The sequence below is a fragment of the Peromyscus maniculatus genome, chromosome 5 (genome assembly GCF_049852395.1).
Source record: "Peromyscus maniculatus bairdii isolate BWxNUB_F1_BW_parent chromosome 5, HU_Pman_BW_mat_3.1, whole genome shotgun sequence".
Lineage (NCBI taxonomy): Eukaryota > Metazoa > Chordata > Mammalia > Rodentia > Cricetidae > Peromyscus > Peromyscus maniculatus.
The window spans coordinates 136,277,350-136,302,104 of record NC_134856.1 but is presented as its reverse complement, the minus strand read 5'-3'; the positions used below and the strand labels follow the sequence as shown (position 1 = coordinate 136,302,104).

General features: G+C 51.4%; 1 protein-coding gene across 1 annotated transcript; it reads right to left on the bottom strand.

The window, feature by feature from the left end:
• Positions 1–1,024: 1,024 nt before the first annotated feature.
• Slc34a1 (solute carrier family 34 member 1) lies at positions 1,025–13,763 on the bottom strand. Its single transcript, XM_006976798.4, has 13 exons — positions 13,730–13,763; positions 12,992–13,121; positions 12,713–12,862; positions 12,483–12,611; positions 12,267–12,410; positions 10,606–10,717; positions 10,292–10,487; positions 10,111–10,206; positions 3,780–3,843; positions 3,386–3,553; positions 2,943–3,059; positions 2,659–2,783; positions 1,025–1,980 (listed from the first exon to the last, which is right to left on the bottom strand). Exons 2-13 carry the CDS (start codon positions 13,098–13,100, stop codon positions 1,477–1,479), a joined length of 1,914 nt encoding a protein of 637 aa, XP_006976860.1. The 5' UTR covers positions 13,101–13,121; positions 13,730–13,763; the 3' UTR covers positions 1,025–1,476.
• Positions 13,764–24,755: the final 10,992 nt, after the last annotated feature.

The window sequence follows — 24,755 nt, the reverse complement described above, 5'->3', positions numbered from 1 at the left end:
TTTCTGTCAACAGCTGGCAGAATTGGCAGAGGTAAACCACATGTGCTCAGAGGGCTGGCTGTATTTCTGCCCTTCTACTTGGTGCACGTTTTGTGAGTAGGTGACAGGAAGGCTGACTGCTCCCAGAAAAGCCCAAGGACCCCAGGTGGCTGCATCCCCATCACACACAGAGACCTCCAAGGTGGGTCCACAGAAGGGACATGTGAATTACTATCGCAAGTGGGGCTGACTCTCCAGGCTTCCTTTTCCTTTGAGACCCAAAGCGCCCATAGAAATCCTTAGACTACAGGGAAGAAATGTGGCAGCCTCCTGCATTGACCCTCACTCTGCAAGCCTCAGCTCCGGGGCGGGGCGCTGTGTGGAGGAGGCAGAACTGCAAAGCTCAGGTCTGTTTAAGAGATGCCTGACTGATTCCCAAAGGCACAGGACAGAGGTGGGAGGGAGGATCTGTTCTCTGCCCTCTGTGACCAGGGCAAGGCCTCTCTTGCCCACAGTCACCATCCTGCCCCATTTTCCAGTGGCCCCCACACGCCTCCACTGGTCACTCATTCTGGAGCAGTAATCTTCAGAAGAATGAATATGGGCTTGAGATGGGTGGGTTTACAGGACAAGGATTACCAGGATGTGGAGGTGCAGATTCACCTCTGGGGTGGCTCCCGACTCTAGGAGAGACCTGTGGGGGCTTTAATTATGGGTTAGGCTCATGCAGACAGGGCCAGGCAGACTCTAAGCATGTGGATTGAAGGCTGTTAGTCCAGTGAGCGTTTGAGGGAAGATGGTCTAGCTGATTCCCGTCTTGATCTTCTCTTTGCTTATACATGCAAAACAAATGTATTCCCAAATAATGAGAGCTTAATCCCTTTCTGGTTTCCATCAGGAAGGGCTGGGAACAGAGATCATAGCGGTGGTGCTGAAGCCTTGGTGAGGATGAGGACGGTGGCATGGGGAAGAAGGTGGCAGAGAGCGGGTAGAATTCAGTCAGTGACTCAGACACTCACATCTGAGCACAAGCAAACAACTACAGTCACTGATCCAGGGCCACCTTTACTTGTAGCAATCTTGTGTACACAAGGACACAAGCTCAGGTCTTGTATCTCCAAACAACCAAACTCATGACCAGATAGCCTGCACCTTGTGCACAGCTTCCTGTGTGTGTATACACACAAACACACTTCGTATGTAGGTTTGTCCGTTCGTGTGCATGGGTTGACACACAGTGTACACACGTGGACTATATCTACACTGACGGTCACACAGACTCACCATCTAACGCGTGTACTTGTGCACACTGCCTCTTAATTACAAAAGCCCACATCACTATGGCCCTGCATATGGATGGGAACCTAGGGGGGCCACAAAATCATGAACCTCAACTGATGTGCCTCTACACACATGCACATACACTCCTCTGTCCTTCTACTGTGGGCTCCATAGAGACACTGTTCCCTGCTCCAGGCAATAGTCTGGGCCTGCTGCCTAGAGACGGGTGGCATTGTGGTGAGCGGGCAGGGCAAGGCGAGGAGAGGGCGTGGCGGGGGGAAGCTCCTCCAGGAAGACCCTAGGGGGAAGTTGGGGTGAACGGGGCTCAGGCCTGGCGTAGCACAAGGTGGCGCGTGTGATAAGGCCGTCCAGGGGCTGCAAAGAGTGCATCCATCGGGGCAGGAAGTCCCATGTCTGCAGCCACTTGGGCAGGTGCCCGGGACTTCGGCTCTGCAGGACATTCACAAGCACCACAAAGGCCAGCAGGGCCCCGAAGGGTGTGCCCACACCGACCATGGCCTGCCAGCCTGCCATGGAAATGCCAAACACCAGGGAAGGCAAAAGCAGGAAGCACACGAGGAGGTAGAGGACGGCAAACCAGCGGTACTTGGCGGTGCGTTTGCCCAGTGCCTTGGCCATGCGGATGGGCAGGCGTGTGCAGGGCAGCGGGTACCACAGCAAGATGCCCGAGATGTTGAAGAAGAAGTGGCAGAGGGCAATCTGCAAAGGAGAATGCAGAGGGGCCAAGGTGAGGACGCTCTCCCACGTGATCTAGCAGGGCTATAACAGAGGCCCCACATGCTCATGGTAGCAAGAAAAACCTCTTCAGGACGATGTGACTCCAGATCGCTCCAGACTGACTATTAAAATACTGTGTTGCTGGACTACTTGGTAAATGACAATGGCCCTGAATGCTCCACCTGTGGCTTACTGACCACTCTCTCATGAGTTCCTCAGCTACAGCCCAGCAGCAATGATCTGGTTTTCTGACTATGTGGGCCAGGTTGACCTTGAGCCTTTGGCGGTTTTCCTGCCAAGTGCTGGGGATTCCAGGCATCTACTACCATGCCTGACTTCAGCAGCCGTCAAAAATGTCTCTGGCTTGCCTGCTCTGGGCTTTTAACTGGTCAGCATCTCGTCAGCTGTTCTGCTTCTAGACCAATCCCCCCTTTGCCGTCTGTTTACCACCCCCAATTGCGTGCATCCTTGATGCCCCCCCCAACTGGCCAGGCCCCTCTGACAGCACATTGCCTGTCACAGTGTGACCCTGACTTGCTGCTGTTTACTGATACAGCACAGCGGTGGCTCACCATTGGACACCAAGGTCTGGAGAGTGGAATTAAGTCTACTCTGTCCATAGTGCCTTCTGCTACAGACAGCCCATTCTCCCCCATGTACCTGAAAGGAACTCGACAGCTTCTCCTTGGGGCTGGCCAGTGCTGCCAGGATGGCTGTCGTGGTAGTGCCAATGTTGGAGCCCAGTGTGAGAGGGTAGGCACGCTCAATGCTGATCACACCCAGACCTGGGGGGCAGAGAATGTCACTCTTTTCTAGCTCCTTCCTGAGCACGCGCACGCGCACACGCGCGCACGCACACACACACACACACACATACACACACACACACACACACACACACACACACACACACCTGCTGCCCATTGCTGGACGCGGGCACTCACCAATGAGTGGGGTGATGGCTGAGGTGAACACAGAGCTGCTCTGGACCACGAAAGTCATGCTGGCACCCACGACCATGGCAAAGTAGCCCGTGACCCAGGTGAAGGGGGCTGGAAAGTCTGAAAAGAACCCAAGTCCACAGTTAGCCACGTCAGTGAGAAGCCTTGGGAGAGCAGGCACTTGCTCTTCGAGGAGGTCCTTAGGTAGTAGTTGCCCCGTGAGACACTAGCCGGTCCCCTGCTTGCCCTTAACAGCTTTCATTTGCCCGGCTTGCTCCTGTGATCAAAACACTTTCTTACTTGGGCTTCTGCACTCTGCTGTGCCTTTACCCTAGGTTCTGCCCGTAATACTCTAGTATCTGAATCCATGGGGATTCGGTCAAGGATGCCATGGACACCAACCTTATCTGGGCCCCACCTTGGTCTGCAGCCTTCCCCCAGCTCACCTGTATTGATGACCTTCTGGATGACATTGGCCACTTGGCCCTTGAGCAGAGAGTTGAGCATCTTGACAAGGAGAATAAGACAACTGCACAGAACCACCAGGGAGCCAGCCAGCAGAATGAGCCCCACGGCCAAGTCAGGCAGCCCCGTGTCCACGAAGATATGGTTGCCTAAAAGGGTGGCATCAGGCTGTTGAGTGTTCACCGCTACAGCCCGCTTCCCACCTCTGCCACCCTGCCGGGCTTCGAGCTTGATTCCACATCAAGTTCCTTTAGCCTCTACAGCAGTGACTAAACCCAGAAGTCAGCCTCTTTCCTGGGACTGGACATAGTAGACAGCCGGGGGACGGCTCCCTGTGCCCCTGCCACGTGGGACACCTCCTATGTAGATACTTACATTTCTCCATGGTGGTATTTGCAAGGCTGATGTTGGCCTCTGTCCTGGACATAGAAGTGGGAGCCTAAATTCAGAACAAAGTGACTTAGAGAATCTTGAAAGCACAGCCTGGGGTGGAGCTAAGAGGGGGGTTGGGGGCGATGGGGGGACTGGAATGCGCTTGGGCTCTGAGATCAGGAGCGTGCTGCATGCCTGCTCTGAGCTCATCGCCTCTGGAGAAAAGATGACGTTGAAATCCTCACCACTCCAGAATGTGGTAAGAATGTGGCCTTGTATATATTTTACCCCTTCACTTCCCTGACCTGGCAACCCCTGGGACCAGTGGGGACCCCCAGTCACCAGAGTAGGAGTAGCTCCTGGTCTTGGCTCCCCACCTCTCAGTGGCATCTATCCCCATCTGTTCTTACCAGTTCCTCAGTACCTGCCCCATGGTCCCCTAAAGCTCACTTAGCCCAAGCCCCATTCTGCCTTGACTCAACTCTTTGCCCTTGGGGGGATCCAAGTGGAAGGAGAATGGGTGACGGCAGAGTCTATCCCTCACCATTTCTTCTTTCTGGACCTACTGTGAGTAAAGCGTGTGTGTGTGTGTGTGTGTGTGTGTGTGTGTGTGTGTGTGTGTGTGTTCTGGTCAGGCTCCCAGACAGAGGGGTGAGGGGTCAGGCAGGTGACATGACTTAGGAGCCAAGCTGCATGCACAGATGGAGTCTGCAGAGACAGCAGCTACCTAGCTCCAGGCTCCTGTCACCAACCAGGGCTACATCCCAGCGCAGCCCAGCTGCCCAGTTCTGTAGGAGAAACCACAATTCTGGGGTTTAGGTAAAAATCTCCAATCCCTGAGCATGTTGTAGCTATACTCTGAGAATTTTTTTTCAGTCCTATGGATTGATCTTTGACACTCACGAATATTATGCAAAAATCCACCACTGAGCTACATTCCAAGTGCTCATTTCATTTTTCATTTTGAAACGGGGTCTCACTTAATTGTCTGGGTAAGCCTTGGACTTGCCATCCTCCTGCCTCAGCCTCCCAAGTACATGGAATTCACAGGCCTGTGTCTCTAGGCCTAAAGAGACACATTTTCAAGTTCTAGGAACTTGGTTCCCAGGCCAGCCGAAATATTCCTTCAGTCTGTAGATTATCAATCTGTAGCTTCATTGGATTAGGAGTTGTTGAAAAGGAAACCCAGATTCCTTACTCTTTGGGCTGGTGCCGGGGAACCACAGGAGGAAGCAGAGTGGGCGTGGCTGTGGAGAAGCTGAGGGCGGGGTTCAGGCGGGGTGCTGACAGTGTGATGGCTTTAGGTTCTGTCCTCAACCATGTGTCGTTTAGAGAATGTATGTCAGGCTGGGGCTCAGGCCAGTGGTACAGCCCCTCGTCTACATGAGCAGCATCCCAAACAAGCAAAACAAAACCCATAGTGTGATGCCGATAGCGTCTGTTTCAGGCAGCTGGTTTTAAATTTGGATGTGTGCTGGTGAGATGTGCTCCCTTGAGCAGGGCAATGTGCTCAGCTGTTATCCCAGGTCACTAAATCTAGGCCTGGGGTGCCATCAAGCCTGGAGACCTGGACTCTAGGTGGGAAATTAGGATAGAATCATCTGATAGGGCAGAAATCCAGATGGACACTTGGGAAGCTGAGGCAGGGGGATTACTGTGAATTTAAGGCCAGCCTGTACTAGAGTGAAATATTGTCTCAAGAATAAAACAAATTAACAAGAAATAAAAACTCTTGCAGAGGACTCGGGTTCAATTCTCAGCACCCACATAGCAGCTCACGACTGTCTGTAACTCCAAGATCTGACACCTCACACAGACATACATGTAGGCAAAACACCAATGCACATAAAAATAAATAAAATTTTAAAAAAGAAGAGAAACAAAAATAGGCTAATGAAGTGAGGGTGACTTTTGATCTGGTAAAGGAGAGAACAGGGTTTAGTTGAGAGAGCCAGGTGTTTGCTGAGTTCAAATCCTGCTTTTTATACCATATATATCTGGGGCCAGTCAAGCCACCTCTCTGAGCCTGTTTACAGCGGGATTATAGGGGCTGGAGAGATGGCTCAATGGTTATGATGCACAAGGTGCTCTTACAGAGGACCCAAGTTCAATTCCCGGCACTCAAATAGCTGCTCACAACTGTCTGTAACTCCAGTTCCAGGAGATCTGGCACCACCCCCCCCCCACAGACATGCATGCAGGCAAAACACCAATGCACATATAAATAAATAAATATTTGGGAAAAAATAAATTGGAATAATAAAAACATAAAGGTCAAAGAAGAAAATACGCATCAACTCCTCACCTCAGGGTCTGTCTTACCATAGCCTCCAGATAAGGGACAGATCATCTCTCTCCCTGTCTTACTGGGCATCCCACATGGTACATGACTAACCTCCTAGGTCATGAGCAGTGAGTCCTGCAGACATGCCTGTGGATACTGGCACTTTGGGGGAGGAATTTGGTGGACCTTCTGGGAAGTCCCTAGCCAGAAGCTCTAGGAAGCAGATGACCTCCTCAGATACTACGTGTGTGCCTCCCTGGCTTTTTCTGAGCTGCATCCTGGGGCCTCCTAGGGAGGGGATTTGTGGCTCATATAGAGGCCAGAGGAGGATGAGGAGCCTGGCATAGTTCCCACCTTAGGGTAGACTGAGTCAGGGGCAGGACAAGGCTGAGGGCTGAGATATCTGGAGTGTTATTTGTATGTTTGGTGCTGGGGGCTGAACCTTGAACCCAGACCTCACACATGCTAATCACATGCTTCCATTACTGAGCTGCACTCTCCACCCTCCTATGGTGGTCTGGAACCTTGACTTTTTCTGCCTGGGGTTGTGTGGCCTTAACTGAGACCAGAAGGGAAGCCAGGGACTGAAGAGGGGAATGTAGAGACAGAGGAGTGACAGAGAACCCACTGTAAAGCAGGCCAGGGAGGAACGGAGGGAGAGAAAACCCTCCGAGGAGATCTTCAGGGCAAAAGACAGGGTGGGAACCATGGCCTAGTTAGTAGAGCTCAGAGGCCCTGATCTGGCCGTGTTCCCAAGACATGTCCGTCTTCTCTGGGGTGGAGTGGAGGAATAGAAGAGACTGGGGAAATGTTAAAGGGAAACAACCAATGTGTGTTCCGTAGTCCTGGGCTCACGCTGTAGCTGAGCCATCCTCAACGATGTGGCATGGAGCCATACACTCAAGCTATCTGGGCTTCTGTGGGCTCCATAACATGAAGTCTCTATGCTGCCTTCTCCCCGCAGGCTAGTTGGAAGCATCTTGGAAGAGAGTTGGTATTTACAAGTCTGCAGGGACACCCTAGATTGAGACACTTCTGGGAATTGAAGGGCATGATTAAGTTCACGGAGGACTGCGGTACTTCAAGAATCCTTCCTCAGGAGAGAAAGAACCACAGAGGATGTGGGCTTGCACAATAGCTTCCCCTCTGGGGTATGGTAGCTGTGGGGCCTTTGTTCTTCTGGAAACAGAAGCACTCTGGGCCAGCAGCACCATCTGGTGGCTGAAAGGAGAACTTCTCAGAGCAGCTCCAGTCCTTCAGCCCTGAAGGGGTCCAGGGTGGTCCGGTGGTACCATGGGCAGAAAGCAAAATAGATGGAGAGGGGTACTTTAGACCAGCATCCGGGAGATGAGATGGGGTACTTTAGACCAGCATCCGGGAGATGAGATGGGGTACTTTAGACCAGCATCCGGGAGAGGCTCAGAGTGAGGAGTGAGGACTCCATCAGGGTGGAGACCTTCCTCCATCATAGGAACCAACAACACAGCAAGCCTGTGTGCCTCTCTGAGTGAGGCTGATTCCTATCTGCAGGACGGGGGTGTGATAACAGCGTCCCCAGTCGCCTGTCCTCCAAAGATGCTGTTTAAATCAGGCAGGTACATGTCAGTTCACAAATGTGACTCACAGGAAGGGAATTTCAAGGACAATGCCAGGTCGCTGACCATCCAGAAGTCTCAAACACCAAAATGGCCTGTCCTTTCCCCGTCAGGGAAGCTCCCATCCTGTCCTGGGTGGAATGGGTCCCCTGGAGACTGGTTTGACCAATGCTCGGGCCCAGTGTGGTGAAGGCTGGAGGCCTTGAGTAATGGGGAAAAAATCAGAAACTTTGAGGTCGAGGAGGCTAGTAAAGGAAGAGTCGCCAGTGCACAGCCAAGAGCCCATGATGCAGCTGTGTGAGCCACATTCCTGCACGGTCAGGTCCAGAGGGAGGCAGAGCAGGGGGCTCAGATCCAACTTTGCATTCCAAGCCAAGAAATACGACCTGCTGTTACAGAAAGAGGTTTCCTGCTAGCGTGGGGACCTGAAACGGTGCTCTGGCAAGTGGCAGCTGGAACAGCAAAGAGCCGGAAGACAGGCCCGGCCGAGGGACAGCCGGAAGACAGGCCCAGCTGAGGGACAGCCGGAAGACAGGCCCGGCTGAGGGACAGCCGGAAGACAGGCCCGGCTGAGGGACAGCCGGAAGACAGGCCCGGCTGAGGGACAGCCGGAAGACAGGCCCGGCTGAGGGACAGCCGGAAGACAGGCCCAGCTGAGGGACAGCCGGAAGACAGGCCCAGCTGAGGGACAGCCGGAAGACAGGCCCAGCTGAGGGAACAAGGCAGTTGCTTCACATCGCCGAGCGTCAGTTTCCATTTGTGTAAAACGGTCCACCTGGAGGGTCTTGCCCCAGGACTGTAGTAGGTGAGGAGGTTCAGGGCACAGGCAGAGACTTGTCCAAGCCAGACGTCAGGCCGGAAATCTCTCCATGGCTTTTCTTTTTAGATCAGTATGTGATTTGTCTTCTCCTACCCACAGCGTGCTTTCTGAGGCTGCAATGACTCACAGCGCTTTCCTGAAAGTGCCAGGGAGCTCATGAGAAGGTGGCTGACGTGTTAGGCAGGTCACAAAGCCAGCATCAAAGCGGTCCACGTGGGCTTTTTGTTTTCAAGATGCCTTGAACTCCCAGAAGAGCGTGGCTGGAGCTGTGTGCCACTTGGAATGCAAGGGAACATCACGGGGCGAGTTGGTGCAGTGTTTTCTATGGGTGCTGGTATAGGAACAGCCATTAGCGAGAGGAGGGGAGGTGGGGGATGGGCTCGTGCCTCTGCTGTACACTTTGGATTTCCCTGTAGCTTTTTTAAGTGGAGTTATTTCTCGTATGTAATAATTAAGGAGAAGCAAATTTGGAAGATTACAGTTTGGATGAAGCATTTTCCCTTTTATGGCTGAATAAGAAAGTATGCTAATTGCCTACTCCTTTGTTCCTAATCGCCTTGCTATTATGCCTTGTACCATAGGCATAATGGCTGATCCATGAATGTCCAACCAATCCGAGCAGTTTTTCATTCTGAGCAGTAAAAGGAGCAGAAACAGTGAAGAAGGACAAGGGATGCATGGCTCCTGGTGAAAAGAGACCCCTGCCGGCATGAGTGACTGCCCAGCATGACAGCCACCCAGCGTGACAGCCACTGTCCTGCTCCTCAGCCGGAATCCTAGGGTCCGAGTTTCTCAACACCCTTGCAGCGCTCTTTCCCTGTCCCTGTCTGTGTTGCTCAAGCCCCAAGCATGGCAGAGCTGAGTGGCCAGCCCCAAGTGTCCCTGTGGCCTGGGGGTCCCAGGCAAGCTTCTTAGCCTCTTTGAGCCTGTGTATCTGTGAAACCAGAGAGTTGAGCTTAATCCATGGTTTCCATACTTGAGCAAGGAACAAAGTTGGATGGCAAATTGGAGACTAGGCACCTGGGCCCACGCCCAGAGATTTTTTTCTGATTCAATTGGTCTAGGAAGGATGTATATATATTATGCAGTGGATTTTCTTCTAGACTGTATTGTTTACATTTTTAATAGGTTCCCAGGTAGTATTGACACTGTTAATCCAGGGAACAACAGCTCTTTGAAAACCACTGGGCCAAGCTTGGGCCGTAGTGGCACATGCCTTTAATCCCAGTACTCAGGAGGCAGAGACAGGCCAAGGCCAGAGAGTTCAAGGCCAGCCTGGTCTACAGAGTGAGTTCCAGGACAGCCAGGGCTACATAGTGAAACCCTGTCTTGAAAACAAAACAAAACAACATTAAAAGAAAAGAGAGAAAATAAGAAAAAAGAAAGAGAGAGAGAAGAGGGAAAGAAGACCACTGGGCCAGATCAATTACATGCCAGAGTTAATGTACAGATGATATTTGCCTAAAGCAGTGTGTGCAGTTAGGAGGGATTACCAATGTCTGCCCTGGGTATACTGACACAGAAAATTCCATGGTATCTGCTCTTCCTGAGCTAAACGATTTCCAAGGTCTATGGAACGAACAGTCAGTTGTCAAAGAGAGTGCCATCTTACCTAGGCTTGGCTCTGGAACTCACCTTTGGTGGGTCTGGGTGGCACCAAATCCGGATGAGACTATGATTCCTCAGGGACTCATCCCCCACGGCAATGCTGGTGATGACAGACTTGTCCAGCTGTGAGCAAGATGGCACAGAGAGGTGAAGGTGGGGCGACTTACTATGCTGCGTCTGTCCAGCCCACGGCAGGTCCTGCCCTCACCTGGATGATAAGCTTTGTGAAGGGTTCTGTGATGACCTTGAGAAGGTCAGGAGCATCTTGGCCACCATGGATGTTGAAGGAGGCAACCACGAGCCCGGTGACGTGATGCAGGTAGCCCGTGGCAACCTCCAGGGGCAGCAGGACCAGGACAGACAGCCAGTTAAAGCAGTCGTGCACTGTGGCCCCTGCAAAAGCCCTGAGCAGGGACGCCACGTTGCAGGACAGCTGGACTCAAGGGATGCCCACGCTGGGTCCTGGCACCCCGTTCTGCCTTCTCCCCAACAAGCGAGAGCCCCCCCCCTTCCCCAGCTCACCGCCGGAAGTCAGTCCTGTCCCCTGCCTGCATCAGGGCCACGATGGTGTTGGTGACCGAGGTGCCAATGTTGGAGCCCATGATGATCGGAATGGCAGAGCTCACCTCCAACACTGGCAGAAGAGGGACCTCAAATGGTTGGGTTGTGGCCATGAGGCTCTGCCCTGCAACGACTCCTACCAGGCCCATGACTTGGGTCCTAGCCCCAGACAGCCTTTTCAAGTATACTCGTGACTTCCTAGACTCAGCCTCACAGGTCCATGTGTACAAGAGCTGTGTATTTGCACGTGTGTGAGCATATCCACATGTGACATGATGAGCACACACCATACAGGGTGTACCTAGTCACTATTCAGGATGAACATGTGCATGGGAGTGCGTTATAAGAACTCACACGTGTGCAATCCACATTCTGTGCTTGTGTGGGTGTACTTCACACAAGTGTGGTGGTTGGTTTTATGTGTTAACTTGGCTAGCCTGTGGTACCCAACTGACTTTAAGTAAAAGAGATTTCTCTCTCTCTCTCTCTCTCTCTCTCTCTCTCTCTCTCTCTCTCTCTCTCTCTCTCTCTCTCTCTGTACAAAAAGGTGGAGGCCAGAAGAACTCAGGTGTCCTGTGCTACCACCCTCTACTGCATTACCACATGACAGCATCTCTTGCTGAACCTGGGGCTAGGGGGCAGCTGGAAGGCTCAGCAGTTCTGCCCCTTCCCCCCAGCACTGGGGTGTATGCAGCCATGCCCAGCCTCTTGCATGAGCTCTGGAAATTCAAAGCCAGGCCTTCACACCTGTAGCAAGCACTCTTACCCAGAGACTCCCTAGCCCCAGGTAAAGAAGATTGCTCTTGATGGTCTTGGCAGGCCTCATTCAATGGGACAGACAGAAGAGCCTCAATGTAAAGCAGAAGCTTCCTGGAGGACGAAAGTTCACCTGTGGCCTCCAGGATCTGTTTCTGATCACATCCTAGCCTGCCCTTCCAAACTGCTCACTCTGTCAGTGTCAGATGGAGCACCGCACCCAGACACATGATCGTGAAGGCCAATCTTTGTGATAAATCACATGTGTGTGAGTAGTTAGTTAGTTAGTTAGAAATCCAAGATAGGATTTCTCTGTGTAGCCCTGGCTGTTCTGGAACTCACTCTGTAGACCAGCCCTCGAACTCAGAGATCCCCCTGCCTGCTTCTGCCTCCTGTGATCGTTTTTATTTTATTTTTTTTATTTTTTTATTTTTTTTTTGTTTTTTTGTTTGTTTGTTTTTGTTTTTTTGAGACAAGGTTTCTCTGTGTAGCTTTGGAGCCTGTCCTGGCTCTCATGCTGTAGCCCAGGCTGGCCTTGAATTCACAGAGATCCACCTGCCTCTGCCTCCGAGTGCTGAGATTAAAGGCGTGCACCACCACCGCTTTGTGATCATTTTTTTTTCTTCAGACCGATTTTCTCTAGCTTTCCTGAGTGACTACATGGCTGAACAGAGCTGTGCTCTCCCTTTCCACTCTTCCCAGTTCCTGGAACACCCTGGCCCAGCTCTTAGCCTGCTTTTGAGGACAAAGCAGGAGATGCTGGGCATGTCGTGCCCTCCCTTCCTTCGACCTCCCGTCCACTCCTGCCCTCATGCTGAAGCCCCAGTCCCCTGGGCTCCGTCCCTGGCCATGCTGGGCCAACTCACAGCCAGAGGAGACCATGCTGACGATGATGGACGTTGAGGTGCTGGAGCTCTGGACCAGTACTGTCACCAGAATTCCCACTACCAGCCCTGCCACTGGGTTGGACAGGATGGCATTGTCCTTGAAGATATCACCAGCCACCTTCCCTGCAGAACACAGGCCAGCATCATCTGAGGCCCTTCCGAACCCTCCCCTGACCTCCTCCACCTGGGCCCTACCTCCGGCTAGCTGGAAGGCAGAGCTGAGCACGTCCAGGGAGCAGACAAAGAGGTACAGGAAGCTCAACATCAGTGGTACCTTGAGGAGCTTTGTGCCAACCTGGCGCAGCTTCTGGGGCAGCCTGGGCTCTGGAGGTGGAGCAGGTGTGAGGACAGTGGGGGACAGTGGGCCGGGTAGGAGGGTAGTGACCACCATGCCCCTGCTGCCCCCCACCCCCAACCTGGCCCACCTGGCTTTTGCTCCTCTTCCTGGGCCAGCTTGGCAGGGAGTGGGTCATGACATTCCAGGACCTCCCCACAGGGACAGCTGTGCTCTGTGAGGGTCACCGGGCTCAGACTGGAGAATGCATAGGTGGATGTCCCTGGAATCCTGTGCAGGACTGAGGAAGGAGCTGGTTAGAAGTTCCTAAAGTTCTCTGGAGCCCCGGAGAGACAGGGAGAGGGACAGCCACCTCACCAGGAAGTGGGCAGCTCTGGGCCAGTAGACTCGGAATGGGAATAGTACTTACCTTGTGGGCTGGGCACATAAGCAAAGGCCGCCCCGTGCACCACGTGTCTCCCGCGGACTGGAAGTGGGGAGACAGCCGGTCCCCCCACTCTCTCTCCATAGGACATCATGCTGGGCACCCACAGTGAGTCCTAGGTGTCAAGCGGTTAGAACAAAGCTGACAATTGCTGTGTCTGGTACACACCCACACCCACATGACATTCAGCCTAGGGCGTGTGAGTTTATCCTCAGGCACACCGAGAGATGCACTGAGGTGATTGTCACAGATCCGAGCGTCACCTCATCCATTCAGCACAGTTTTGTAGCCGCTTTGTTTTGCGGTGCTGGAAATGGAACCTAGGGCCTCAGCATAGTAGGCAGGCCCTCCAGTGTCGAGCCACATCCCCAGTCCCAACAAGCGTTTCTTGAATGTGTAGTATTTTCTAAGTTCTGAGTTAGACGCTGGGGTACAGTGGTAACAGAAAGCACGCACTAACTAACTAGAAAAAGCACTAACTAACTAGAAAAAGCCACTGCCCTCGGGATGTTGAAAGTCCCCAGGGAGACAGCTGCAGACGACGTAATCTCTCGGTGAATAGAAATGGCCACCGGGTGCTATGACAAATACAGGTACCGCTATGACTAGAGCGTCCCTCCCACAGCAGGGCAGGGGCAAAGCAGGCTGGGCTGGGATTGGGATGTCATAGGGAGCAGGAGGGAAAACACACAGAGCTGGGGTGACCGGGGGCCCTGGGCTCACCTTGAAGTTCTAAGTCTCAGCTCCTGCGCGGCGGGGAAGCCAAGGAGGAACGGAGGCCCTCCCCTTTATACCCTCGGGTCAAGGGCAAAGTCCCTAGAACTTTAGCTGCCCTCCCTCTGGTCCCCCACTAAATTAACTTTACCCCCAAGATTCCTTCCAGTTAATTGCTAATCCTCAGCTTTGCTGGGGGAGTCTGTGGTCAGGCTGCCCTCTCTCACAGCACCAGCATGAACTAGAACCCGGCTGGGCACAGGCTCGTCCCTAAGCTGGACCGAGACCCCCTTGCCACTCTGTCAGCTTGTTCGTAGGGACTTGAAAGTGATTCTGTAGTTCCTGCCACTTTCCTGCATTTATGGCCTGACAAGACTCCCCAGACTGCGATCTGAATATATGGTGACCTTGCCATACATCTGGATGTCTGTGCAGCTCTGTGTGTCTTGAGGGATATGGTTCAAATCCCTCAAGTGAGGCTGCATATTTGAACCGTGGTGGATCTACGGGGCTTGATGATGGATCTAGGATGTGAGAGAATATGGAGCCCCTGGCCAGACTAAGAAGAGATTGCTCTGCAGCTTAGAATACTCCTTAAAATGCTGGTATGCGATGCATCAAAAGACCATAAAGAGAGAGACCAGCTGAGATGCTGAGGAGAGGTCCAGGGGAAGGATGACAAGGCTTAGCTAAGGTGGGCTTGTGAGGGTAGAGGACAGGGTACATTCCAGAGGGACAGTTGTGATCAGGAAATTCATGAGGCACGGGAGGCAGTGTGGGAACTGTTGGGAAGTCTGCTTTCCCTTTCAGGAGCCACAGCCCCAGGCCCAACAAGCACCTCTCCCCCTCCCCCTCCCCGTCCCTCTCCCCGTCCCTGTCCCCGTCCCTGTCTCTCTCCCTGTCCCTGTCCCTCTCCCTCTCTGTTCTGTTTTGTGTTTTTTGTTTTGTTTTTTTTTTTTTCAAGACAGGGTTTCTCTGTGTAGTTTTATGCCTTTCCTGGAACTCACTTGGTAGCCCAGGCTGGCCTCAAACTCACAAAGATCCGCCTGCCTCTGCCTCCCAAGTGCTGGGATTAAAGGCGTGCGCCTCCACCGCTCAGCTCCAACAAGCATTTCTTGAATATGTAGTATTTCGTAAGTTCTGAGTTAGATGCTGGGGTACAGTGGTAACTGAAAACACACATTGCCACTGCCCTCGTCAGCAGGGAGACAGCCAAACATGAGGTAACCCCTCAGTGAATAGAAATGACAACCAGCTGTTAGGACAAATACAGGAACCACCAGAGCAGTGGTTCTCAACCTTCCTGGAGCTGCAATCCTTTAATACAGGCCCCCATATTATGGTGACCACCAACCATAAAATTATTTCTTTGCTACTTCATAGCTGTAATTTTGCTACTGTTATGAATTGTAATATAAATATCTGATATGCAGATATCTGATATGAGACCCCTGTGAAAGGGCCCTTTAGCTCCAAATGGGTCGTGACCCACAGCTTGAGAACCACTGCACTAGATGGGGCCATCTCTAGCTGGTGGTCCTGGGTTCTATAAGAAAGCAGGCTGAGCAAGCCGTGAGGAGCAGGCCGGTAAGCAGCACTCCTCCATGGCTTCTGCATCAGCTCCTGCCTCCAGGTTCCTGCCCTGCTTGAGTTCCTGTCCTGACTTCCTTCAGGGATGGACTACAATGTGAAAGTGTAAGCCCTGTAAACAGTTTCCTCTATAAGTTGCTTTGGTTATCGTGTTTCATCACAGCAATAGGAACCCTAATTAAGGTCCACTGGTGCCAGGATAGCGGGGTATTGCTGTGACAGACCTGACCATGTTTGGAGGAGGATTGTGGAAGGAATTTGGGTTTTGTTCAAGAAAAGCCATTGGCTGTTCAGTGCTTGATTGGGCTGTTCTGTAGGAGCGTGGAAGACAAGAATGCTGAGGGCAGCCAGGCAGTGGTGGCGCACGCCTTTAATCCCAGCACTTGGGAGGCAGAGGCAGGTGGAGCTCTGTGAGTTCAAGGCCAGCCTGGTCTACACAGTGAGATCCAGGACAGCTAGGGCTACACAACACAGTGAAACCCTGTCTCCAAACAACAACAACAACAAAGGTAGGAATGTTGAGAGCTGAAGATGGAGGCCTGGCTTACAGGAAGTTTACAGGAAGTTTAGAGACTAGCAGGGCCATTTGTTGCCTTGAGTTGAGATTCTGTGGTTCTGGTTACCTGGGGCTGAAGAATCAGCTGTGATTAACAAGATACTGAGACCAGTAAAGTGAAACCTTTGCTTTGCTGGGACACTTGATGCTGGTCAGCTGAAGCTAGAAATTAGCAGTGATTAAGATGGGACCAGCCTCATGGGGCGGTGTGTGTGTGTGTGTGTGTGTGTGTGTGTGTGTGTGTGTGTGTGTGTGTGAAATCTTCTGGGAAGTGTTTCTGAGAGCACACAGAAGCTGTGTTCCAGAGGCAGCCAAGATTGTACCTCACACCGACAGCCAAACTTGGTAGTGTAAGAGACACCCAGGTGGTACTGGTTTTGAAGGTTTGAGGGTGTGTCATGGAGAGCAGCTGAGGCTTGGCACTGGGAGAGGCCAGGAGAGGCCATTAGTGAAGGTGCAGCTTCAGTGACAGTGGAAGCCCCAGGCCTGAAGGGCTCATGCAGATAAGCTAAGGCTTGGCACCACGAGGAGAGTCCAGAAGAAGCTCTTGGTGAAAGTGCAGCCCTGGGTCGGTCAGCAGAGGACCCAGCATGTTGGAGATGCCACACCAGGGATGACACCAGGAACAGCAGCGCAGTGGGGTGGAGCCCACTGGCGCCTAGACGACAAGCTGTGTGTGCTGCAGAGGGCGGAGTCAGAGAGTGACCCAAGTCCTTTGGAGGGACCCAGAAGACCGAGAGTAGATCCCAGACATGGACATTGTGTTGTGTACACAGTCGGATTTTGGTTTTGCTTTGATTTGGTCGTGACTGTGCCCTGGTTCTTCCCTCTTGAAGTAAGGATGTATTTTATTTTTGATAGAACCCCACAGTTGAGAGACTAAACTTTTAGAAATTTTAGGCTTAAAAAAAGACTGAATTAAGAAAACAACTGAATTTTAAAGTGTTTGAATTTGTAAAGACTGTGGGACCTTTTAAGTGTTGGTTTTTTTTTTTTTTTTTTGCTTTTGTTTTTTTCCCAAACAGGGTTTCTCCGTGTAGTTTTGGAGCCTGTCCTGGAGCTCGCTCTGTAGACCAGGCTGGCCTCGAACTCACAGAGATCCCTCTGGCTCTGCCTCCCCGCCCCCCAGTACTGAGATTAAAGGCGTGCGCCACCACTGTGCGGCAGTTGCTTTTTTTTTTTTTTTTTTTTGATTAGGTCTCACTTTGTAGCTCAGGCTAGCCCCAAGCTTCAGAGTTCGAGTCATCTTCCTTTCTCAGGTGTGTGCCACTGTGCCACATCACATTCTGTCATGAACCCTGATTTACTTAGTGAGGCTTTGGTGCCAACCTGTTCAGCTTGGGAGGAGTGATTTCAGAAAGGCTGGAGTCACACATAGGTAGGAATGCATCACTGAGTCAGATACAGTCAAATGTGTGCCTCAAAAATCTCCTAATCCTCATGCTCAGCCACATTAGGGATGTACTTGGAGGTTGTCTGGAGAGAGCGTGGATACCTGAACATCCCCTGAGAGCAGGGGCAGGGCCTGGTCCATTCGACCTAGTTCTCTGCCCTCCTGCCTGGATCAGACTCTAGGCAGAAGTCGCCACATCCAAAGCACTCCTGATGAGCTTGGGTTCTTTCCTTTTCAATAATGGGTTTTGATTTGTTTGTTTGGGGTATTTTTCTTTGTTTTGTGACAGGATTACTCTATGTAGCCCTGGCTGTCCTGGAACTTGCTTTGTAGACCAGGCTGGTCTCAAACTCAGAGACCCTCCTGCCTCTGCCTCTGGAGTGCCACCACCACCAGGCAATAATGTTGTTTTGAAAAACAAAACCAAAAAAACATACCCTTAGTGTTAGCACTTGGAAGGCAGAGGCAGATGGGTCTCTGAGGACAGCCAAGGCCATAGACAGATCCTGTCTTCAGAAAAAAAGTTGCTTTGATATTTAAAATGTACCTTTCTACGGGGTGGGAGGACACACACCTTTAATCCCAGCACTCAGGAGGCAGAGGCAGGCGGATCTCTGAGTTCCAGACCAGCCTGGTCTACATAGTGAGTTCCAAGACAGCCAGGGCACAGAAAGACCCTATCTTGAAAAACAAACAAGGACTGGAGAGATGGCTCAACAGTTAAGAGCAATGGCTGTTCTTCCAGAGGTCCTGAGTTCAATGCTCAGCAACCACATGGTGGCTCACAACCATCTGTAATGAGATCTGGTGCCCTCTTCTGGCTGCAGACAGAACAGTGTATACATAATAAATAAATCTTAAAGAAAAACAAACAAACAAAAATCTACCTTCCTTCCTGGGAGAGGATTGACATTAGAATAAACAGTTCGTTACTGGCAAATGCATCCTAAAAGATATGATTCCCAAATGCTGTGGATTTCATACCCAACCACTGCTAAAAACATCATCTCTTCTCTCAGCCCCTTTTCATCTCATGTACCTGCTAGTCTGTCCGCCTCCTCCCTAGCTGGTGACTGGGTCTGCGTGTCCCCTGATGGTGCTTCACATCCTATTTGTGTAACCAAACTCTGGTGACAGTCGCCCCAGACCTCCCTAAGTTGTTAGGGGTCTCTTATGTTGGGGAGAGCACCCAGGAGGGTCAGCCATTTGTGGGGGAGAGGCCCAGAGGAGCCTGCAGTCTGTCAGACGGATCTCTGACCGGATCACGTGGCTGTGCTGGTTGAGTACACTGAGCTCCTCACGATCCTCGGCTCCGTCACATTCAGTCTTTGCAAACAGCACCCGGAGCCTGGATCCCAGCCAGACACCACGAAGGCATCACGGCCTCTTGTCTCTCCTCCTCCATCCCTTCCTCCAGCTCTCCTCCTCAGCACCACCCCCCCTTTCTCCAATTTTCCAGGAGCTGGCATCTCTGCAGCTGCATCCTGGTCAAGCTGCTATTGTCTCCTGCAGAGGGTGCAAAGGCCTCCCAGGTACTGTGTCTGCAAAGGCCCTCATCATTCCCAGTCCAGTCTCTAGAGAAAGCAGCCAGTGATCATTTAGTACGTTTTTATTTTAGCAGGTGTGTTTCTGTGTGTCATGGCACAGGTGTGGAGGTCGCGACAGCCTGAGGGGGTCTGTTCTTTCTACCATGTGGGTCCTGGAGAATGAACTCAGATCCTCAAGGTTGGTAACAGGTGCCTTGACCTGCTGAACCATCTAAGGGGTCCACAGCAAATGGTCTTTTGAAAACCCAAGCCAAAGTGTGGCCTGGTGGACACAGTGGTTCACATCCACACTGCTGCAGGCCGCAGGAAAATGTAATGGGATCCGGCTACTATCACAAAAGCTACTACTTGGAAAAGTCAAGAACTTCTTCAAAGGTCAAGCCATGGCTTAAGGAGTCTTGGTGATATTTTAGCTTTTGTATATATATTAGCTAGTTCCTAAAATGATTTTCTTGTGTGCTTCCAAGAACTCCTAACAGTGTATTTATTTAAAATGCCTATCAAGCATCCAAGGCCATATGAAACAACACCTGTCTCCTAGGTTAGGTAGATCGTTTTATATCTTTTGCAGTTTAGGGTGAGACCCTCCTTTCTTATACAATCTTTTTTTTTTTTTTTTTTTTTCGAGACAGGTTTTTTCTGTGTAGCTTTGCGCCTTTCCTGGGACTCACTTGGTAGTCCAGGCTGGCCTCGAACTCACAGAGATCCACCTGGCTCTGCCTCCGGAGTGCTGGGATTAAGGGTGTCCGCCGCCGCCGCCACCCGGCTTCTTATACAATCTTACTAATAGACCCCTAACTTCTTACCTAACCACTTCTAAGAATGTAGACTGAGCACACAGACCCCCTTTTTCATATACTAACCGGTCATTAGCACTCAGTTGACCTCTTTTACCACTCCCAGTTTGGATTGTAAAAGAAAGCCTGGTGGTCACAGCCTGAGGAAAATCCTTACCTGCCTTTATGACCCTGTAGAATTCAAGCCTGGTGACCTTGCTGGACCAGGGGCTTGCTATTGCTTGGGTTTATAACTGGATTCCTGGGAGACTTAGGAGGAACATGGAGAACTTAGAGATGGAGAACAGAGAGGGATAAGGAGGATTTTTGACCAGAGAGAATGGGTGGACGAGATGGAAGCTGAAGAAGAGTCAGATGGGGAAGTACTAGCTGGGTAAGAACGAGATGAAAAGGACCTAGATGAGGCAGAATTAGAGGGAACAGTAGATAAATATAGAGAGAAATCAGGCAAGAAAGGAGCTAGGCACGAGAACAGAACTGAAGGTCTGTATAAAGGATGTTATGCCAGAGGAATTAAAGCAAGTGGACTATAGAACTCGGTGTGCTGAGATTATATTTCCTGATAATAGTCCTTGCTGTTAGTAGTTCTCTCTCCTGAGCCTCTGGGATGTATAATATCAAGGCTGGTCCCTCTAATATGATACAAAACCGTACTCCTGTCTCTCAGAAGGCTGAAGGAAGAGGGGTGCCAGTTTGGCCTACAGTGAAGACTAGGCCAGCCAGATACAACAAGACAGGCCACGTGCAAATTGTGTATGCCTCACTCCCTTTAAAAACCGGCCTCTGCTTTCTGCTTAGCCTTTTGACTAATGCCCTGTCCCAGCTTGAGAGGGCCAGTAGAAGGCTCCATGTCCCAGCTTGAGAGGGCCAGTACAACAGGGCTCCATGTCCCAGCTTGAGGGGCCAGTACAACTGGGCTCCATGTTCCAGCTTGAGGGCCAGTACAACAGGGCTCCATGTTCCAGCTTGAGGGGCCAATACAACAGGGCTCCATGTCCCAGCTTGAGAGGGCCAGTACAGGGCTCCATGTTCCAGCTTGAGAGGGCCAGTACAACAGGGCTCCATGTCCCAGCTTGAGGGGCCAGTACAACAGGGCTCCATGTCCCAGCTTGAGGGGCCAACACAACAGGGCTCCATGTCCCAGCTTGAGAGGACCAATACAACAGGGCTCCACGCCCACCTTGCTGACCTCAGGCTACCGAGGGAAAGGCCCTTGAAGAAAGTACGCATAACAAAGAGAACAGAGGGCCAGAAGAGACATGATTGGGCCCACATTTAAGGAGGGCAGAGCGGAGCGACCAGAGAGGGAGATGAAGAGGAAGACCAGGAGAACAGCTGCCCCAGACACCAGGGTCGACCAAGTTTGAGAGCTACGTTGGTCAGCTGGGCCAAATGCTGCTGAGATGTCACCCAAGAACAGACCAGATTTAGCAGCCAGGAGCCACGCTGACCGTGGAGAGCCAGGTTGAGGGACGCGTCAGCTGCCCTGGGTGGGGAAGTGGCTCCAGCCTGGCCAGGGTCAATGTGAGAGACTAACGTATATTGAATTTCAGCAGACCAACCAAACGATTCCCCGGGGCAGCCGGACAGCTGAATGGAGGGGCAAATACCTCCAGGGATAAGGCAGGCTGTGGGGGCTGAAGCAGCCAGCTGACCCCTCAGTCCTTTTACATTAATTAAATAGAAAATTAATTCATATGGGTGTCTCGCCTGCATGCATCTGTGCACCACATGTGTGCAGTGCCCAAGGAAACCAGAAGGGGGTGTTGGATCCCTTGGAACTGGAGTTACAAGCAGTTGTGAGCTGCCATGTGGGTGCTGAGAATTGAACCTTCTTCCTCTGGAAGGGCAGCCTGTGCTTGTTTGTTTGTTTGTGTTTTTGTTGTTTTTGTTTTTCAAGACAGGGTTTCTCTGTGTAATAGTCCTGGCTGATCTGGAACTCACTCTGTAGATCAGGCTGGCCTTGAACTCACAGAAATCCGTCTGCCTCACAAATGCTGGGATCAAAGGTGTGCGCCACCATAGCCAGCTCAGCCTGTGCTCTTAACTGCCTCCTGAGCTGTCTCTCCAGCCCTGATTACTTAGTTCTTAAGATCAATTCGCTTGTTTTGTTTGTTTTGAGACAAAGTCTCCATATGAAGCCAGCTGTCCTGAAGCTTGCTATGTAGATCAGGCTGGCCTTGAACTTACAGAATTTCCATTTGCTATGTATGACGGGTGTAGATCTGCCTGGGTGCTGGGATAAAAGGTGTGTGCCACCACACCTGGCCCATTTGCTATTTAAATACATGTTTACTATAAGTAAAGTTTTTCAGTGGAACCTAAGGTCTAAGAATAATCAGGAAAGAAAAACCAGAATTCAAGACCACTTTTCCATAATCTGGATTTGTTTTCTTTAGATAAGGCCTGACCACATGGCACAGGCTAGCCTTGAACCATGGTCCTTCTGCTCAACTTCCTGAGTACCAGGATCACAAACTTGGATCCAGTCAATGTGGATTGACCGGCCCTGTGATCCCACAGCACTGTTTCCTATCAATGTTATCCACTAGGGCTCCTCTCACAAGCACGTTACTATAATTGAATAAACTCACAAGCCTCACTGTGGGCCAGCACAGTGCTGGATGTAGGAGACAGCAGTGACCATTCCCTCCCAGCATCAGACCATGTCAACCGAGAGGGACATGGTCCTGAGGGCACAGTATGCACTCCACAGTGGTACCTGTCTTATCTGTTGCCATGGTCTCACCGGTGGACGGGCTGATGTGATAGGGATGTGATAGGGGCGTGTCCTGCCATGGAGACAAAGCTGTCCTCCTAACTTTGGCCACCTTTGGAGAGGCTGAATTTATTTATTTATTTATTTATTTATTTATTTATTTATTTATTTATTTATTTATTTTTTAATTTTATTTTTTGAGACAAGGTCTCACTATTACACTCTTTGGCCTAGAACTTACCATGTAGACCAGGCTGGCCTCAAACTCATAGAGCCCAGCTTGTCTCTGTCTCTCAAATTTTGGGATTAAAGGCATTGGTCACTACTCCCAGTTTGGATAGCCTAGCCTTCAATCTGAGTTGCCAGCCCCAGCCTAGAGCAGGAGGGCCTGAGACATTGTCCAGATGGAGAACACAAGCTCTTCCATGGGTAGAGGCTGACCTGATGAGGCCCCAGCCCAGTTTGGAGAACAAGTACTCTAGGTAATTATTAATCTTGTGAGTCCAAGCTCCGGTCACTCATTTATGGGCAAGGCCAAAGTCTGGCCAAAAGAGCTGAGGCTGCTTTGAGTTGTTAGTTTTATTTATTTATTTATTTTATTCTTTTATTTTTTTGTGTTGGTTGTTTTCTTCAGAAATCACCTCCTCCATCCATGTCCCTCCTCCTGTGGCTCTGGCTGTGACCATCGCTGGTCACAGGGTTCAGGCTAGAGAGTGAGGCTGGGAGCAGTTTGTTTTATGATGCAGTCCCAGGCATCTTGTTCCCCTGAACTTTGAGTTCTAGCTACACATTTTAAGTCCTGGGCTCTATGCTCTTGGCCTGGAGCTCAGTCCCGGGCTCTTGAACCCACACTTTTTTTTTTTTTTTGTTGTTGTTGTTGTTGTTTTGTTTTTCAAGACAGGGTTTCTCAGTGTAGTTTTGGTGCCTTTCCTGGATCTCGCTCTGTAGACCAAGCTGGCCTCGAACTCATAGAGATCTGCCTGGCTCTGCCTCTGGAGTGATTAAAGTGCTCGAGGGATTAAAGGCGTGTGCCACTTCCACCCAGATTGAACCCACACTCTAAATCCTGCTTCTCACTGTGTCTGGGCCCCAAAGTTTGAACTCCTGAGTACCAGCTCTGGGTTCTAGCCTTGGCTCTGAGTTCCTGTCTCTCAGCTCTAGTGTCAGGCTTTGTTTAGACTTCAGATTCTGACACCAGGTGCTGGGCTCCACGTTCTGGGTTCTGGTCACCCAGTTCTGTTCTGTTCCATAGGCTCTAGTTCCTTCAGCAATAGAGAAGGGGTGTGGTGGCCCCCGACTCATATGAGGTTACACCTGTCCACTCATCTTTGCTGAGGCTTGGGCTAATAGCCAGCACTCTAACTGGCCTGCAGGTGGGCACTGGTTCTAAGCCTGCAGTTGGGCACTGGTTCTAAGCCTGCAGGTTGGCAGTGGTTCTAAGCCTGCAGGTGGGCACTGGTTCTAAGCCGTTCTTCCTTTCGCGCTTTGGCTCTTCTATGCCCACTAGCCAAACATGCTAAAATGGCCACCGAGCAGCCCTTGCCTACCCTACAGTTTTCATGGGCCTTATTTGTACGTTCATGGTCCTAACTCTTCCTGACCTCTTCCCCAGGGTTGTGCACTGTGCTTATCACATTCTGCATCTGATTCCATGGCACCAACCGCATTTGCCCCTCACTGGGCCCTTTTTCTCCCTGTGCAAACGAACTCCAGCTTCTACAACCCTCAGAAGCCAGTCACCTGACTGCTAGCCCAGACCCCCCACAGGGTGCACCTTGTGCCCATTCCTGAGGGTAAGGGTGGCTGACCCAGGAGCATAGTTCACTGCTGTGTCTGCAGATCTTCAGCAGGGGCTCCAGGTGAGCAGCCAGCCCCTCCACCTGCCTCTGCACAGGCCCAGACCGAAGGTCACTGAGTGACAGCATTCCTTCCCCGAGTCCTAAGACTGTTGCAGATGGAGAAGGGCAAGAGAGAAACATCAAGGTTGTCTGGCAGAGGCTTGGAGTACAGGCTTGGTTCCCTGAGCATCCTCAAAAAAGTCATGGCTGTTAGCTTAGTCCAAGTCCTCTGTAGGGAAGGTATTGTCGGGATGCAAAACTAGTAAGAAATAAAAAGTGTGTGTTCTCTCCCTTCATACTGTATACTGGGTGGATGAGGCCAACACCCTTCATGGTGTCCCTTCTGGGGAGGTGAACAGCTCTTACAACCTCGCCTGAGCACCCTTGAATCAGTCTGGGTCAGTGGCTGTCAAATATAGCCCATGCGTCAATGAGCTGGCAGGAGAGGAAGCTCTGGGTCTGGGTTCCTCTTCCTGAAGATGAGGCCTGGGGAGGCTGGTGAAGGCCCGAGACCCTGAGGGATTCAGAGTGGAACTAGGAGAAAGGGACACCTCATACCAGCTACTGCGGAACTCCCCTCCGGGCATGGCATACC